Source organism: Rattus norvegicus, chromosome 1 (assembly GCF_021556685.1).
Source record: "Rattus norvegicus strain SHRSP/BbbUtx chromosome 1, alternate assembly SHRSP_T2T, whole genome shotgun sequence".
Classification (NCBI taxonomy): domain Eukaryota; kingdom Metazoa; phylum Chordata; class Mammalia; order Rodentia; family Muridae; genus Rattus; species Rattus norvegicus.
The window spans coordinates 238304722-238322608 of record NC_141534.1 but is presented as its reverse complement, the minus strand read 5'-3'; the positions used below and the strand labels follow the sequence as shown (position 1 = coordinate 238322608).

Sequence of the window (17887 nt, the reverse complement as noted above, 5' to 3'; positions counted from 1 at the left end):
TAGAGGATGTAACAGGTAACAGGAGCACTACTGACATGTATGCTCCAGATCAGTAATTAGAAAGGTCTTATCAGTAATAAAAAGCTAGATTTAGATAAATGAGTTTTTCTAATGCAAATACTGACTTTGCTGTGCTTGGGGCTCATGCCTGGAGTTTTGCACCCAGAGACTGAGGCTAAAGAATTTCTGTGAATTCCAGGCCAGCCTGAATTGTATACCACCTGTACTGTATTTTATTTAATACATTAAAAAAGCTAGTTTCCTTTTACAACAGAGAGCCATATGTACTTGGTTTACCTATCAATATTAGTACTTAACTTAAAACAATCGTGTGGATACATGCCTGTCAGTCATCTTAGCTCATGGGAGGCAGCGGTAATGAGGATCGGGAGTTTGGGGCTGGACTGGGCTATGTCATGTGACCACGTGCATTTACCCTCTGGGAAGCACTGATAACATGTGATTCACATATGAGACACTTGTGTTGATCCTGACCACAGGTATGAGCAAATGATAGTGTGAGGCCACAGCTTCATATAGCACTTTTCAAGTATTTAAATTTAAAGATGCATTTTGACACAGAAGGGTGACAGATCAGTAAGAGAGTATTAATTCATTGAAATGCTGTCAGAAATATAGCAAGTTATGTCCCATTTGATACCATCAAGCTGTAACCTCAACTGTGCATAAAAAAAAGAGAATGGTCATCTAAGACAGATAGCAATGGAATTGACTTTCTCCTTAGCTATATGAACTAGTTGTGCTGGTGGGGCCAGGGACGTAGCTCAGTGCCACATGACAGTGGTCCTTAGTTCTACTCCCAGCTCTGCATAGAAGTGGGAGTCTAGTGCTGAGATCTGAATGAAGTATATACACTTTGCTCATGAGGTCTCCATGAAGCTTGTTCTTGAAATGAAAGAAGGGAGTGGTGACTTGGGGAGGGAATAGTAGCAGTGAGTGGCTTGTACTTTTCTCCATGGGTTCATCATGATTTCTGTGTGTGCTGTAATAATGATGCTGATGTCATTATTATTTCCCTCTTCCTAGTCAAACTTTAAACCATTATTGTAAATTCAGTGTTTTCCTAACATTAGAACAGCTGTACTGAGTATAAAGGGTTTTTTTCAGCCAATATCAAATTAAATGGAGAGATACTTGAAACAATCCCACTATTTTCTATGTATTTTCAAAGTGCTTTTCATATGTATTGTCCCTTTCTTTTAATAATTTTACAATTCTAACTTTTCAGTCATACAAATGTTTATATATTGATTGCAAAATAAAGTTGACACTACTCAACCATATCCTCTCTAGCCATGGCATTGTGTGAACAAAACAGAGTGCTGTCCTAAAGAGTAAGGAAATAGAGACAAACACTAGGTCTATATTTATCACAGAAGGAGAGTGGTCCCAGAGCCGTTTGCAGCGGTCGGGGAGTCCCTGCGACTTGTCAAGCCTACTGTGCTGTCTCCTCTGTTTTGCCTGTTCTCTCCGTGATGCCATCCTTTCCCTCTCAGCTCTTGGAGCCTTTTTCATTTGCCTTCAGGCCAGGTTTAGCTACCTAAATATCCCCAGTAATAACCTGATTAATGTTTGCTTAATTTATAAGCTCTGGTGCTAAATTATGTAAATATTATGTTTCAGGTCATTTTAATCTATAGTTATAGATATTAAAAAGAAAAACTACAGTTTTTTTCAATAGTGGATGCCTTTGTTTTTCTATACAGAATATGCAAGATGTTATTCCTAGAGTATACAACTCTGTAAGAATTTTTTTGTTATGTCAGTTTGTCAGTTGAACCTTTTTACATTAATACTTCCTTTAAAAACAAAAAATGTATAAAAGTTGATTATGAAGAGAAATTTTGTATCCATGGGTTCTCACAGAAATCCATATGATAGTTATCTGTATAGCCAAACCTGTCTGTATGCGTCTGCCAGGCTTTCCTAGGTTTGCTTAGATTTGTTGCCGAGCTGCCTGTTTGCTGTGCATTCACTCCAGTGCTGCACATGTAAGTTCAGAGCCCAGTCTGAGTTTTCTTGTCCTTTACAGTTCTACTTTAGTAGAGCACATGAGCAAAATTTAAGTCTTCTTTAGCCTTGGAACTTTCCCTAGTACCCTCAGCCAACGCTGAAAACAGCACATTTCCCATTGTTTGGGTTCTTAGAAGTCAGGCATGCTTTCCGTAGGGGCTGAGTCACCAGGTTACTTTCTTGCTGTCGTGTATTTTGTTTTCCTGTCACCATAAAACCTTAGCGAGCATGTCTGTGAGCAGTGTTTGGCAGCTTACTGTTGGTCGAGATTCAATCAAGTGTGTATCTCTACAATGAGGCATGTGCTCTATGCCATTTAAGTTCACTTTTTCTCTGGCTGGACTTAGGCTTGTACTGTGTAGCATAAATAGTGTACCTGACTGTAGGAGTCGCTGGTGTTGTAGCCCAACTGCTGACTGCAGAAGACAGAGTCATCTCTCTACAGCTATGCACTTTATCCACGTGGATTCAGCCAGCCTCCCAGAAAAGTCTTGGGAAAGAACTGTGGTGAACATGTGTACACTTTCTGCTTCCGATTGTCTCCCAAATGGCTTGCTATATTAACTTTTTCTAGCATGTTTATGCTATTTTACATATTACAAGTAGCCCAGAGATGATGTAAACGATCTGGCATGCGAGATAACTCTATAGATAGACATGTATCCCAGCACACCTGGTGGCCTGAGTTCATTCCTCAGTACTCACGTGGAGAAAGCAGAAGGCTCTCAGAAGTCGCACTCTTACTTCCACACGGGCACGCACACACGCACACACATACTTAGCTCTTTTTTACTTTTTTTAAAAAGAAAGTATGCAGAGTGTTCTTGTAGACTCTATACAACTATTAACATATCTTTAGATAAGGACATCTGGTATCTGAGAAGCATCATGGAAAACAAGGAACAACTATGGTCAACGGTGCCCATACCCAACAGCAGAGCCGCAAGCACAGGCTGTGAAGCCAGGCGACATTTAAGATACCTGGGAAGCCGGCTGGACCCCTTTACTCACTTGCTAGCAGTGTCCCTCCTTGGTCCACAGCACTCAGCTCACCTTCATTGATGGTGCGTTTTCACAATGCCCTTGTATCGATATGGAAATGCTCTCACTTAAAATTATTAGGAATAGCACCACACTCTAGGAAAAGTTTAATGCACAGATAGCTTCCTCTGGCATGGTAATGAATGAGGATGATGGTTGGAAATAAAGACAATCTCTTGGGATACTTGGCTGCCCAACTGAAAACTGTCACTGCAATCATTTCTGCTCTGCAACAGTCATCTCTGGCTTATTAGTAGAATTTTTATTTCAAGTATAATTACTTTTGCTTTATAACTTTAGATGGAAAAAAGCATTATAAGGTGATTTAATAGTTCCTATTTGGCTCGTGATAATGATAATGAATTTTATATTATATTATGGTACAAACTATCAGTATTGCTGTTTGTCGAAAATACTACTGTTCCTTTTAATTATTGTGTCATGTGGTCAATAAAAGCCCATGTTCTTACAAATTATATATGTATGTATCTTTATGCACATAGATACTCTTATAAAAACACATATATAAAGGACATTTTCTACTGACACTAAGACTTTTAAAAAATATTAACAGTTTTGTTGGGGTCCAGCTAAGTTGCAACATGAATAGTATTTTAATTTTTATTCAATTTAAATTAGTAATCAGCAGTTACTATTTCATAGACCTTAAGATTTGAGTGTTGGTCATTGTCATGAGTCTGGACTTACCACACTCCTGCCTTCTGACTGTATCACTATTTTTTCTTCATTTTATTTGAAATTCTTGTTTTTATGTTTTTATGTTTAGGTAGCATCTTCATTTATAGAATTTTGAACTGTGAAAGTGAAATAACTTTTATATGTAGAACAAAAACTTGTCAACGCAATATTTTTGTGCCCATCAAAGCATATTTATATCATATTTCCAAACAGTAAAAAGCAGTATGTTTTAGGAAACTTAATCATTCCTTTGTTAAGTCATTTGTACTTTATAATCAGTAGTGCTTTTGTTCTTCATAACTAGATACTATTCCATTAGGCATTTTAAGTCTGTGATATTAAATTTTAGGATTTATATTTAATAACATTTATATACGTTTATAAGGTTTTGGCAAAATTAGCTTTTGTCAAAAGGCATGAGGAAAATATGTTGAATGTAACATTATATATCTCTTAAAGTTAATGTAAAATATAGTATACCTTAACTATTTGGAGGAAACTTCAGTGGCTATCTTCTACTACATGAATAAAATTTAATTAATTTAAATAATTTAGAAAATCTAAGTGTTCATTTCATAATTGTAGATGCTCTTTTCCCCCTGGGCTTTAAGTGTAAGGTATGCACTTTCTAAATAAGTATTTTGAACTCAGAAAATCTTCCTCCTTCAAATTTTCAGTTAATTTTTATATGAATTATTCAGATTGTACACTGAAAAGGTCAAATTACAGCATGCTATGACTGCCTCTCACCTCCAACCTCTTTGTCTACTCAGAAGCACTCAGTGACACCAAGTCTTTAAGTCTCATTCTAGAAATATCTCAATACATTTACAAGCAGAATAATTGATCAATTTTTCACATAAATTATAATAAAAATAATTTCTTTTTTGCCTCTAACAGTGACTTTTGCCTCTGATAAGGACCTTTTCGTATCAGTATATGGTTGACCTTTCTCATTTATGAAAATAGTTACATTAAACATAATCATTTGGTCTATCTCTCTTGCCTATAGGAAGATATTTAATGGTGGTCTTTGGGCCATCATCATGTAGTCTATAAACAATGTAGTCATATAACATTGGGATTGCTTTGTTTATGTAAAGCTAAGCTGGGGGGAAATAATTTATAGTTGGGAATATATATAAACATAAATGTCAGAATTTTTCTTATATCAAAATGATTTAGTGTTCCAACTAGCATAAGTGTTTAAGAAAACAATACATGATCTTAGCATAAGTGTTTAAGAAAACAGTACTTATATGAGCAAAAGCACACATGATTTTAGCATTTTTTGTTAAGACCAAACTGAGCCCTCAAGTGAAACTTTCACAGAATACTAGGAACCTTCTGCTTTTAGCACAAAATCATAAATTGACTGAAGGTTCTGGAACCTTGTTTTTAAAGTACTTAATAAAGTGGGACTTGACTGGCCTGCAGTTCTCATTTCTGTACCATATTCCATTCAGCCGTCAGTCATTACAGCACTCCAGCCTCAAGCAGATGAGAACTAGAGGCAATAATTTCACATTTAAGGTTCAGGACATTTCATTCCCATGAATATTGATAAACCAGAAGTTTAAGACAAACAGAATGGTGTGCCTTCAGTCTTCTATGCAGACAGAATTTTCCTGAATTGAGACAGGAATTTATAGCAATGACTAGTATTTGGGGGGGGGATAGTTTATATTGGTGCAGATTTCAGAGGCATAGTGTTCCAGAAATAGCTTCATTTTACTTATAGAAACTGAAGATATATTAAAGCTTACAAATGGAAAAATACATTGTATCTCTGATATCTGCTTGTATTGTTTTGGGCTTGATTTTCCTTAGGTTTACAAAGCAAACTTCAAATTTACTAGTTGAAAGTACTATAAAACTTTGAAGGGGATATCACTAACTTAATGTGTCTTTCATAAGTAGTTGGTTTATAGCTAAAGAATGATATATTAAAACACACTGTATTCTAGCTAAGTCACCATTAGATCCACAAGGCTTAGCACTTCTCCCCAGTTTAATGGGGAGATGCAGCACATGGGTCAAACAGTTAGCAGTTGTGTTGTGAGTGGGATTTTCTCATGTACCGTGTTCACAGGCTGAGTGTCCGCAGCAGGAGACTGTGACCGAGTTGCTGTGTGCAAAGCTACAATTGTGTTCACTGTCCATAGACGTAGCTTCTTCGTTGTGTTCTATTTTGCCTATATAGCTAAGGTTCAGCTCTAACTGTAGTAAATTTCATAGGATAGATGGTTTGTAATGTAGCCATCGATGTTATAAAGAATTTTACATACTCATTTCAATTTTTGGTATAAATTTAATGAGCTTTCCATTTGACTTATAAGAAAGAGATAAGATCATGCCACTCAGTATTTGTAGACAAATATTTTTGGTGTAGCCAAGCTCAGACTACGGATACTCTGCCTTCAGGGCCCTGGATGCTAAATTTACACACTTATGCTGCCACATAGAACAAGGTTTGGGGCTGTTGTTGTTGTTGTTGTTGTTGTTGTTGTTGTTGTTGTTAATGTGTTCTCAAAAATATAGGAAAGAGAAATTAAGCAAGAGCCTGAAACAAAAATATAAAAATGAAAGGGAACCTTAAAAATCAGTATATGAGATGATGTGACTGTGTCTAGTACAGTATCTGTATCAGACAATTACAGAGAATCAAATGAAACCGGGCTGAGAGATTTAGTAAGGTAGCTTTAAACTCTGACATTAATAGATTAAAATGTAGGCAGTGATAGAAAATATAGTGGGAGAAAAGTTGTAATTTACAGTTTAAAACAATAAATTCTTACCACTTTTTATGAATATAGTTAAAAAATGCTCTTAGGAATTAAGATTGAAATTAAACCTTGATCCCAAGTTTCAGGTAGTCTTTTTCAATTAGACTGTTGGAAGTTTTGAGAATGAAAATGAGGTCTAAATTCAATTAAAAATTCAAAACTATTCCAAACCAGGACTTTGAGTTGACAGTAACTGTTTTGTTTTTGTTTTCATGTATGAGTGTGAATTATCTCTTCTTCAAAATTTGTAACATTTCACAGAAACACTGTGTGCGCTTGTGCGTGTGAGTGTGTATGTTTTTTGGGCATTGTACGGAGGATCATGTGCATGCTAAACTGTGCTCTGTCGCTGAACAATCCTACTAGCTTCTCAATTATTTTCTTCTGCTGCTGTCTTCATCGATCATCTTAATGAACTGGAGCTGGGTTCTCATAGACTATGTCAATGGAACTAGCACCATTTCTGAAGGCTATTCTCTCAGACGAGAGTGGAAATCCATACTTAATACCCCAGACTGCATGTTTAAAAGTATTTTGGTTAGTTTTATCCTTCTGTCTCCCCATCCCCCTCACTCATTGTATCACTTTTAAATTACAATATTAAACTTTAAAAATTTTTATTTGATTAATTTTTGAGTCACCAAAACTATGGTTGTCTTCTAGTAGTTTTGCCAATGTTAAGTTCAAAGTTACCTAAAACAGGAAAGCACAAACCAAATAATACTTAGATGTCCAGGTCTCTCCAAACAGCACTTGCCTGCTCACACTGCTTCAGTAGTAACAACAGTCTAACGCTGGCTAACTAACAGGAGGGAAAACCCTTCGATTGCATTTGAGTGCAGTGTTCCTAGTACATACTCTGCAGAGCAACTCTGGACCCCATTCCCAGAGCTGTGACTTAGTGACTGTAGGCAAGAGGCCCAGGATTGGCAGTTCTAACAAATTATAGTAATTACTGATATTGCAGTGATTATACAGACTGCATACAATGGTGAAGTTGTTGTTAGTACTCAAAATAAACTGGAAAAGGCTAGGACCATTTGCAAACATAAGCTTGATCTTAAGCCCCAACACTTAACTGCTAATTCAGCAAAGTCCTAAAGGATAATTCTAGCCCCTGGCTTCTCTAGTGGATGGATCATCATAGACTGGTTTGATTAGCCTCATAGATGGGGAAGCAATAAGGTCACAGAGTAATCACAGGACACCAGACCAAGACAATGCTTTGATTTCAGCAAATTAAACAACTGTTATCAGAACACTCCTGATTAATATGCATTTCTGATCACACGTTTTATTCTTTTTCTCCTAAATACTTTCAGGAGAACTTCAGTTAATAAAATAAAATCACAACACGGCTTAAACATGTGTTCATAAATTTTAAAAGTTCTGTAAATTCATAAAACTGTCAATGAATTAGAGTGTGAAAGATTTCATAGCTTACAGTACTTTAAGCCCTAAAACCTGTTTGTTCTAACTGCTTACCTGTAGCCGTCGGCATGTCAGCCCTCGTTCTTTTCTGAACTAAGATGTAAAGTAAGATGGCTAGATGTGTTTCTGGACGTCTTCGTGTTTGAAGAGTTAAATCAACAGCTTGGTTTGAGTCTCTCAGTGAGCTTCTTCTGGGTGTTGTATCACCATTTCATGTTGGTCAGCACTTTGCCTAAAGGTGGAGTTTTCAGAGCAGCGCCTTAGCTTCCTGGGTAAGAAGGCGGCAGTTCTTCGTGCATCTCTCAGGCCTCTGGGAGGAAAAGACTCCTCTACTTGCCCTCATCTTCTGATGGTTTAACTACTTGGGGTAAGGCATTTGAAACTTTTCACATCTCATGAGACAAGCCTTTACATTGATACCTAGGACTTTGTTTTTAAGTGCATATCAGAATACATTCATATATGCCTGTCTTTGTGTCAATGTGCATACACATGATGGAAACCCAAACTCCTCCAAGTGATACCTATACTGTGTGTAGTGAACTGTGCGTAACTCCTGCTCTGACTAATTTTGCTAAATACATAGCCATGCTGCTAGGCAGACATTCCATGTTTCCCGCACCGCCAGTGTTCTGGTTCTCCACTGCAACCTAAGCTCCACTTTCACAACCTTACTTTTTCTTTTCTTTTATTGGATATTTTCTTTATTTACATTTCGAATGTTATCCCCTTTCCCAGTTTCCTCTCCGGAAACCCCCTCTCCCATCCCCCTCCCCCTGCTTCTATGAAGGTGCTCCCCCACCTACCCACTGCCTCTCGCCTCCCCATCCTGGTATTCCCCTACACTGGGGCATCAAGCCTTCACAGGACCAAGGGCCTCTTCTCCCTTTGATGCCTGACAAGGCCATCCTATCCTACATGAGGGTTGCTCCATGTGTACTCTTTGGTTGGTGGTTTAGTCCCTGGAAGCTCTGGGGTTTGGTTGGTTGATGTTGTTGTTCTTCCTATGGGGTCACAAACCCCCTCAGCTACCTCAGTCCTTTCTTTAACTCCTCCATTGAGGAACCCATTCTCAGTCCAATGGTTGGCTATGATCATCTGCCTCTGTACTTAAATGCTCTTTTGTAGCATCTCTAAAGGGAGTCTGACCCTGCCATTCATTCCCTAATCAGTAGATCTCTGGAACAGTGGTAAAGGACTTGATGATTCCCTCAGTCTTACATCTTTCATGCCAGAAAAGCCACTGTCATGTGGATGATTATGTGCATGTGTGTATCTGTGTATGGGGGTGTGTGTGTGCCTCTGTATGTGTGAAGGAGTATGGTGTGCCCATGAGTGCAAGTTTTATCTGAGAACTTAGGTCCTATGAAAGCACAGGATACACTCTTTTTTTTCTTTTTTCTCTTTTCTTTTTTCTTTTTTCTTTTTTTCAGAGCTGGGGACCGAACCCAGGCCTTGCGCTTACTAGGCAAGCGCTCTACCACTGAGCTAAATCCCCAACCCAGGATACACTCTTAAATTCTCAGCCTTTGTCACCATCCACATAGAAAAGTATGGTGAAAACCATGCTGCAAACTGAATGCTATCCTGACTTAAAATTTCTTACAATAAATGAGTTAGCCATTAATTTTAAATTTAGCCTTGCTTAAATTTTCTGTATTAAAGCAGAATAAAGTCAGATTCTTCTCTAGCATATAACTTTAATGTCCTCTTGTCTAGTTATCAATAAAGTCTTTCTTCCCCCTCTGAAACCTAATGATCCAGGGCTCTCCTTTTCCTGTCTCTCTTAAGTATTCTTTTTAAAACTTATTTAATTTTATTTTAAGGGCATTGGTGTTTTGCCTGCATGTATATCTGCATGATGGTGTCAGAACCTAAAACTGTAGTTACACACAGTTGTGAGCTGCTGTGTGGGTACTGGGAACTGAACCCAGGCCCTCTGGAAGAGCAGCCAGTGCTCTTCACTATGGAGCTGTCTCTCCTCCTGTCCATCTTTCTCTTTTAAGCATTCTTATCTTCCAGTTCCCATTAGAATAGCATGTAAAGCTCTACTTAGAGCATTTGAGTACTCAAAAAGCAGTGTAAGAAAGGAAGGCTTTGTTTCTAGTCACAGTCCATGATGCCAGGAAAGTTACTGTGGGGGAGCTTGCGGGAGCTGATCACGTGGCACCCATAGCCAGGTGGCACAGGGAGGTGAGCACTCAGGCTGAACCTGCTCTCACTTTTCCTCAGTCCATTATTCCAGCCCCTGGTGGTGCTCCTCTTGGTTACAGAGTTTACTAACCTCCATTATCTGATCTAGATGATCCCTCAAAGGCATGCCCAGGGACTCACCTAACCTGTATACCTTTCTCCCTATAGTCATTCCCAGAGGCTTATCTTCTAGTTCCTTCTAGTTCGTGTCAAATTGACAGTCAACACAAACCTTCACAGAATATAAAGAAAATGATGTTGAACTTAAAGTGATAAATTTTGGGTTCCAGTCTAACTCAGTGCCCTTGCCATCTCAGTAGTCCTTCAGTCCCAGAAAGCCTCACTTTTCCTGTATACAAGTAGACATAGTCCATGGAAACATGCCTGTCTTATATGAAAGCATGCCTATTCTATTGTATGAGGTGGTAATGGAAATCAAATGAGAAAAAAAAGCTGAAAATCCATTTAAGGATCAAGGTAATCATAAATAAGATGATATAATTGTATAGTTGTTTATGTACATGTTATCACATTTACATAGGTGTATATGAATGTGTATGTGAACACATGTCGGAGGTCCTCCTTCCCATGTCAATTATATGAAACACAGTCTCTTCATTCTTGTTGTCAAATAGATACTTCTTTGGCATTATAAATCCTCCCAAATGAGCACTGTGCTCTAGCTTCCCTAGTTTGAGGAGACTTCCCAGAATATGTTTTTAGAGTTATTTATTTAATTTTGTGTATTTGAGTATTTTGCTTGCATATATATCTATGTACCATGTGTGTGCATCATGCCCATCAATGTCAGAGAAGGCATCTGATCCCTGGGAAATAGAGTTATGGGTGGTCACGAGCTGCCTGGTGTGGGTGCTAGGACCCGAACTCTGATGTTCAGGGAGAGCATGTTGTGCCCTTAACTGCTGAGCCAGCTTTCCAGCCCCATTTCACTGAAGACGTAGAGAAGGAACCGAAGACTCTGTGTAACACCCTATTTTGTCTATCCATCTATTCTGCAAATGAGCGTTTGCCTCCAGTATTCTCAATGGATTCTAATCTCCTCTAACCTTCTCTACCACTGAATAGAGCATTTAGGTAGGTAGCAGCTCAGCAAAATAAAAAGCCATCCCCTTAGATGCATTCTTCTTTGTTAGAAGGTGCAAGAGTGATAATTAAAGGAGAGAATAGTAACAGTGAAATGTTACTTCTATTTCACTGACACTGTGCACTCTTTTAGAAAATACATTACTGATCTCTTTTTGAGTATGAGCAAAGAATAAAATAGAGTTTAACATCCTAGCATTCTTTGCCTCTTTTCTCTCCACTCTGGTCCTCTTTTCTGGTTCCTTTTGGGATGTTGATTTTCTTGTTGTTTTTAGTGGTGGTCATTGTAGTTGTTCGTGGGGGGAGGGGAGATTAACATAGTATAGGTCTCCCTGCTTGGAGACTGCCACCTTTTTCATGTCTCTGGGAAGGTGCATATTTGGGTGATGAAAATGTTTTCTGCCTGAGCTTTGGGCTTTGTGTTTATTACCATGCTATTTCTCTTATTTCTTATTTCTTTTTTTAAAATTTTATTTAATCTTTTTTATTACAGTACAGATTTTATACCCTTCCCGGTCCACCCTCTGACTGTTCCACATTTCATACCTCCTTCCCCTGTCTCCACGAGGATGTCCCCACTCCCCACCCCACCAACTCTCCCCATTCCCTGGAGCCTCCAATCTCTTGAGTGTTAGGTGCATCTTCTCTGACTGAACCCAGACCCTGCAGTCCTCTGCTGTACATGTGTTGGGGGCCTCATATCAGCTGGTGTATGGTGCCTGATTGGTGACTCAGTGTCTGAGAGATCTCAGCGGTCCAGGTTAGTTGAGACTGCTGGTCCTCCTACAGGGTCACCCTCCTCCTCAGCTTCCTCCAGCTTTCCCCTAATTCAGTCAGAGGGGGTCAGCAGCTTCTGCTCATTGATTGGGTGTAAATATCTGCATCTGACTCTTTCAACTGCTTGTTGGGCCTTTCGGAGGGCCGTCATGATAGGCTCCCATTTATAAGCATACCATAGCATCAGTAATGGTGTCAGGCCTTGGAGCCTTCCATTGAGCTGGATCCCAATTTGGGCCTGTGGCTGGACCTCCTTTACCTCAGGCTCTTCTCCATTTCCATCCCTGCATTTCTTTCACACAGGAACAATTATGGGTGAGAGCTTTTGACTGTGGGATGGCAACCCCCCCCTTCACTTGATGCCTTGTCTTTCTACTGGAGGTAGGCTCCACAAGTTCCCTCTCCACACTGTAGGGTCTTTCATCTAAGGTCCCTCCCTTTGAACCCTGAGAGTCTGTCACTTCCCAGGTCTCTGGTACATTCTGGAGGGTCCCACCTCCTCCCTCCTGATGTCTTTCTGTTCTTTCTGCTGGTCCTCACAGCTTCAGTCCTGTCCCACCCCACAATACCTGATCATGGTCCCCTCTTCTTTCCCTGTCCCCTTTCCCACCCAGGTCCCTCCATGTCCACTTCAAGTTCTTCCTTGAGGTGTTGCTGAATCTTTGTAGAAGCAATGCTGAATTTATTATCATTCCTTCTGGGTGGAAAATACCTTATCCCACTTGCTGCCTCTGATTTTCAAATCCCAATTCCTAAGAAAATGAGGAAAATTCTCTTACTGTTTTAGGCTACTATAACATTTACATATTTGATATATTTTTAAATGTATTTTCTACCTTACAAAATTGATGCACATTTTTTCTTGAATTAAAGAACCAAATGTAGGTGTACTCTTTGTCACATGGTCATTTTTAGAACGTTTGTGACTATATAGGTAACATTTTTGTTACTGTGACAAATACTTGAAAGGAGAGGACAAAGAGAACCAAGAATTCCAAACATGGACCTCTGGGAACAGTTCATATTTAAATTATCGCATTCTGCCCCTGCTCCCCGAAAGCCCACGACTACCTCTCAGCGTGACGTGCGTCTGATCTAAACACCAAAGTCTGTAAAGTCAGTAGTTCCAAGTCCAGGTTTACGTTCTGAGACTGAAGGCCAGGTCTTTGCTATGAGCTGGCTCCAGTGTCTGAAGGTGTTCTGTTCCCTTCCCTGTGTGCAGCTGCACAAAAGAATTAGAGCGCAGGAAAGAGGGTCAGGACTAAAACAGTTCTGAAACCAGCACAGCAAGCCTTGAGTCCTGTGCCCCCATTGTCTCTCACCTTTCACATTTGTATGGTGGTGTAAGCTCCAAAGCACTGGGGTAGACCTGCCCTACAGCTACAGCCGTGCTCCTTGTCCTTTTTCTTTCTCTTCCCCTTTTCTTTTCTTTCTTTTGACCCTATGTATTGTCTGCAGCTTTCCTCCACAGACATCCCATGTTCCTAAAGAATAACATCCTCTCAGGCGTCTCCAAAGTTTGTCCTCTTAGGAACTACCTATAGAGATTCTGACCCTGAGAAACATTTGTTGGATTCCCAGGCCTGCCATTGAAATCGAATAGAATCATTCATGACCTTGGAACTGTTATATTCTGTATGTCTGCAAGACTTGTGTCATGTGGACAGCATCGAGGTCTGACACCAGCTTAGGTCTCTTGCACTATGGCCCTAGTAGCTTCTGAGTGCTCAGACGATTGAATACAAACTGAAAATTTTTTCCTAGGCAGTCACATGGAGCAGGAGCCACTGGAGTTGTCTTCTCAAGTGTTTCAAATATATTGAAACTTCCTTACTGTTGTGCCTTAGAATGAGTGTGGTCCTGTCAATTCCTCAGATGCCCTCTGGGTATCATATTTTCCAGATGAAAAACATGTAGCCTCTTTTAATTTGTGTGTGTGTGTATAGGGGTGTGTGTGTGTGTGTGTGTGTGTGTGTGTGTGTGTGTGTGTTTCATTTTTGTTATTGTTGTCAGTGTGTATTTGTGTTGGTTTATATGTATGATATACGCACATACGTGTTTTCAAGTGTGGCTGGCTTTTGTTTCCACAAGGTCAGAAAATGTAATCAGGTATCCTTCTCTATCATTCTCCATTTTATTCCTTTGAAAAGGTTTCTCATTGATGTCAACCTGGCAGCCAGCACACCCAGTAATCCTCAGGTTTCAACTCCTGACACCACAGGAGTCCCGTGCCTGCCTTCTGTGTGAGTGCAGGCATTGCAGTCATGTGTGCAATAGCCTGCTTTAGTCGTCTCCCTTCTAGGAACAGGTGAAAGACAGAGGAGACTGCCTGTTCCCATAGAAGCTTCCTCTCTTTTCTTCTTTTTTTCTAACTTGATCTCCCAACCAGCAGAATACCCATCACATTTAGAGTGAGTCTTCCCTCACAGTTCCTCTGTAAGCCTCACTGATACCCCCTAGAGGTGTACTTTACTCTCCTGGGTGCTTCTTATTAGAATCAAGTTAATAGTCAATATTCACTTTGATTAAAAAGGAAACAAGGTGGTTTATCTGTTTTCCAGGTCTGAGGAAAGGGATGAGGTGTGTGTTAGAGGAACTGAAATCAAAGATTTGATTACCCAAGCTAGTGGCACAGCAAACTTGAGAACTCATAGAATATGGCCTGTTGATTCTTTATGGGTTTTTAGCATCTGAGCAATATCAGTGGCACTTCAAGTGGAATGGTTGATCTCGTCAGTACCGCTGGAGCAGATTAATATTTATTTCACTGCACGAGGCCACATTTATCTCCCCCACCATACTCCCTTCCTCTTTCCCTTAGACCACTTTTTAAAACTGATGAAACTTTTGCAACTCTAAATTTATCTTCCTTGCTTACCACATTGTTAGTCCGATCCTTCCACAGTTATTTGTGCTGTGTCCTTTTTGTTCCTAGTAATAAATGCTTTTTACGCCCCCCCAAAAAAAAAAAAGATTCTCCCTCTCAGTGAACGGTTCAGGTTTCTATACTGGACGTGCTGCCTTCATTTTCCTTTCCCTAATCTGAGCTCACCCTCTGCTTTTTTGCTTCCTGACTCACTTGGGCTCCTGCTCCCTAGCACACATTTTCCTTGTGTTTTCACTGGGGAATGCTTACTTCTGTTTAGTACGAATTTTAATTTCAGGGAAAATGTGAAAGATGGGAAAATCTGTACAAGTTTATAACTCTTCTTAAATATATTTTGTCTGAGTACAGGGTTCATAGTTTTGACCATATTCTCAGAAATTGTTATCTGGTAGGGATAAGTTATAGAAGACCAGCTCCTCCTAGTCAGTTTTTCTGTCCTGGTGGTGCAGCTGGATCTGTTTCCTTGCCATTTTGCCACCTTTCCCAGAGCTCCTTGCTACTGGTTCCTCTGCTGGCTCAAGGGGACGATATATAGCCCAGTAGAAGGTCTGGAAGCAATCTTCAGCATACAAAGACATAAGATAAAACCAGAAAGTATCCACGGTGGGTTGGTTCTTTTCCTGATGACCTGGCCTTGCAGGGAATCTGACCCCACCACAGCAGCAACTTTAGCAAAAGAAATTGATCCCTAAGGAAGCCAAGTGCTGGCTGATCTCACTTAACACCACTGCCTCTCAAACCCATAGTGACAGGAATTCAGGTGTTATAATTCTGATAATTTTTGCCTTTCATTTAAACCTATAAAGTCACAAGTTATGGCTCATCTTGTATTTATTTATTAAAATGAAATCTCAGTTCAAATTTCTACCTTCAAACTTAAAAAAAATTGTGGGCATTTTAGCAAATGAAGCATTTGAGCAAAATCTTCTTAGAAATGCTTCGTTACCACATGAACGATTTCAGCTGTCTTATGCTGTCAAGAGTGCTTTATGATCCCTTTCGAAGAGATTTAAACCAGGGCAGCAGACATGACTCAGCAGTGATGAACACTCACTGCCCTAACAGAGGACTCACGCTCAGTCCCCGCACATATGAGGCCGCTCACAACCGTCTGAAACTCCAGGATCTGACACCAACGCACATAGAATAAAAATAAAATTTAAAAGATGGGTGTTCATATCACTCCTTAAGTTACATTGTATAGTCTAAAATGTGAATTTTTTAATATAAACAATATCACTTTCTTCTGTTTGTTTTCAAGTTTAATATACAGTTAGCACCTCAACTTGTGGAGAGAATGATTTAAAAAGCACTTTGCCTGGTTTTATGATCTCAAAAACAGCTAACTATAGAATAAATCATTGTACCATTTGATATAAATTGATAACTGCTTACAATGAATTGTTGATATGTTCATAGTGTTAAAAACAATGAAATTAATTTTCTCAAATTGCATAATGACGGTTTGAATTAGCTAGTATTTTACTATACATGTTTCCAAATGCATACTTTTTATTCCCTGTCTTGATAGTATGTGTCTGTCATAGTGCTGTGAGCAGGACCGCTGTCTTAGATGTGAGGCCATCCGGAGTGCCTTGGGTTTGTCACTGGAAGCTTTTGCTTAAGATTGATTTTGTGACTGCCCCTGGTATACTGGGAGTACACTGAATATAACTGATTCTGTTCTTGTCCATTTTTTGTTGGCTCTGAGTTATTTTCTCTTCCACTCCTTTTTCTGCTGTTATTTCTAATATTTCTGCTTCATCATCATGTCCTAAAATATAATAGAGACGATAGTCACGTCTAAATGCTCACCCAACTGACCTTTCCCTTCCAAATTTTACTGCTAGAGTAAAAGAAGGGTGTGTAGAGTTACTAGCCTCTAGAGTATTTGTAACTTGCATTAAAATACTAATGCATATTAAATTCAGACTGATTTATGATTTTTATTTTGTGGCAGCATAGGACAAATGTTATGCATGCTTTAGGTATGAGACTATATAGAGAGGGGCTAATATCCCACATCTTGAACCATGCAACTAAACCCCAAATAGTTTACTATAACTAGAACAGTCTGCCCGGGTTCTTGATCCTTGGGTCTCCATACTGATGATAATTACAGAGTGTTTAGAAAGGATTACTTTTGTAATTGAGCTTATTATTAATGTGCATATTATATTTCATACTCTAGGGATGGAAAAGCTGGGGGGAAACACATTTAGTGATAGCTATTCATTAGCCATCATTGAAGAATGAATTAGACTTTAAGAATCGATCAAAAATTCTCTGGTCAGCCTTTTATTACTATCTTGTCTTGAGCCCTTTTTTTAATGACGTTTATTATCAGATTGAAATGGCGATTGAGACGCTGCAAAAGTCTGACGGTCTGTCCACTCACAGAAGCTCTCTTCTCAACAGCCATGTAAGTTGCCTCTTCATGTACACTAATCTCTCGCTTGTTCTGCATGTGTTGCTTGCCTCTAAGTGCTTGTTTTATTTATTTACTTATTTATTTTGCTTCTTAACCTTCTTTTCTCAAGCCTCTTCAGACTCTAATTATTTAATGTGTGTTTTACACAGTGGGGTATCTCAAAACAGACCCAGTGTGCTGCTTTACCGGGTGTTTGTACTTCCTATCTGAATATACAAAATTTAAAATTAATGACAAGACCCTATTTATTTCTAAAATGTAGTTAATAGTAATTTTAAACATTTAAAGATTTTGTTAGCCACAGATTTATTTCATCTAAAGCAAAATTTTGCAGTCCACATCTTTACGCAAAACCAACCACATCTACTATGTGACTGATTAGTCCTTAAATGGATAAGTGGCCACTAATGCCAAAAGCAGTGGTAAACTATTCCAAATGCATGTACTGGTAAGAGTGTAAAGTAGGAAGGTCACAGTCGTGGATGAACTCAATGGCCTAAACAA

The 17887-nt window shown here is 39.2% G+C and overlaps 1 protein-coding gene across 13 annotated transcripts in view; it reads left to right on the top strand.

The window, feature by feature from the left end:
• Nucleotides 1-17887, top strand: part of Rfx3 (regulatory factor X3) — a 260295-nt gene that overhangs the window by 157463 nt on the left and 84945 nt on the right. For 8 of the 13 annotated variants that reach the window (NR_172644.1, XR_015632356.1, XR_015632352.1 and 5 more), the window contains 1 exon segment: nt 17300-17374. The exons of the other annotated variants lie outside the window; for them this stretch is intronic. Coding sequence is in view for 5 of the 8 variants with exons in the window: in NM_001395594.1 (NP_001382523.1) it covers nt 17300-17374 (75 nt within the window). In the remaining 3 variants the exon portion in view is untranslated. 13 annotated transcript variants of the gene reach the window in all.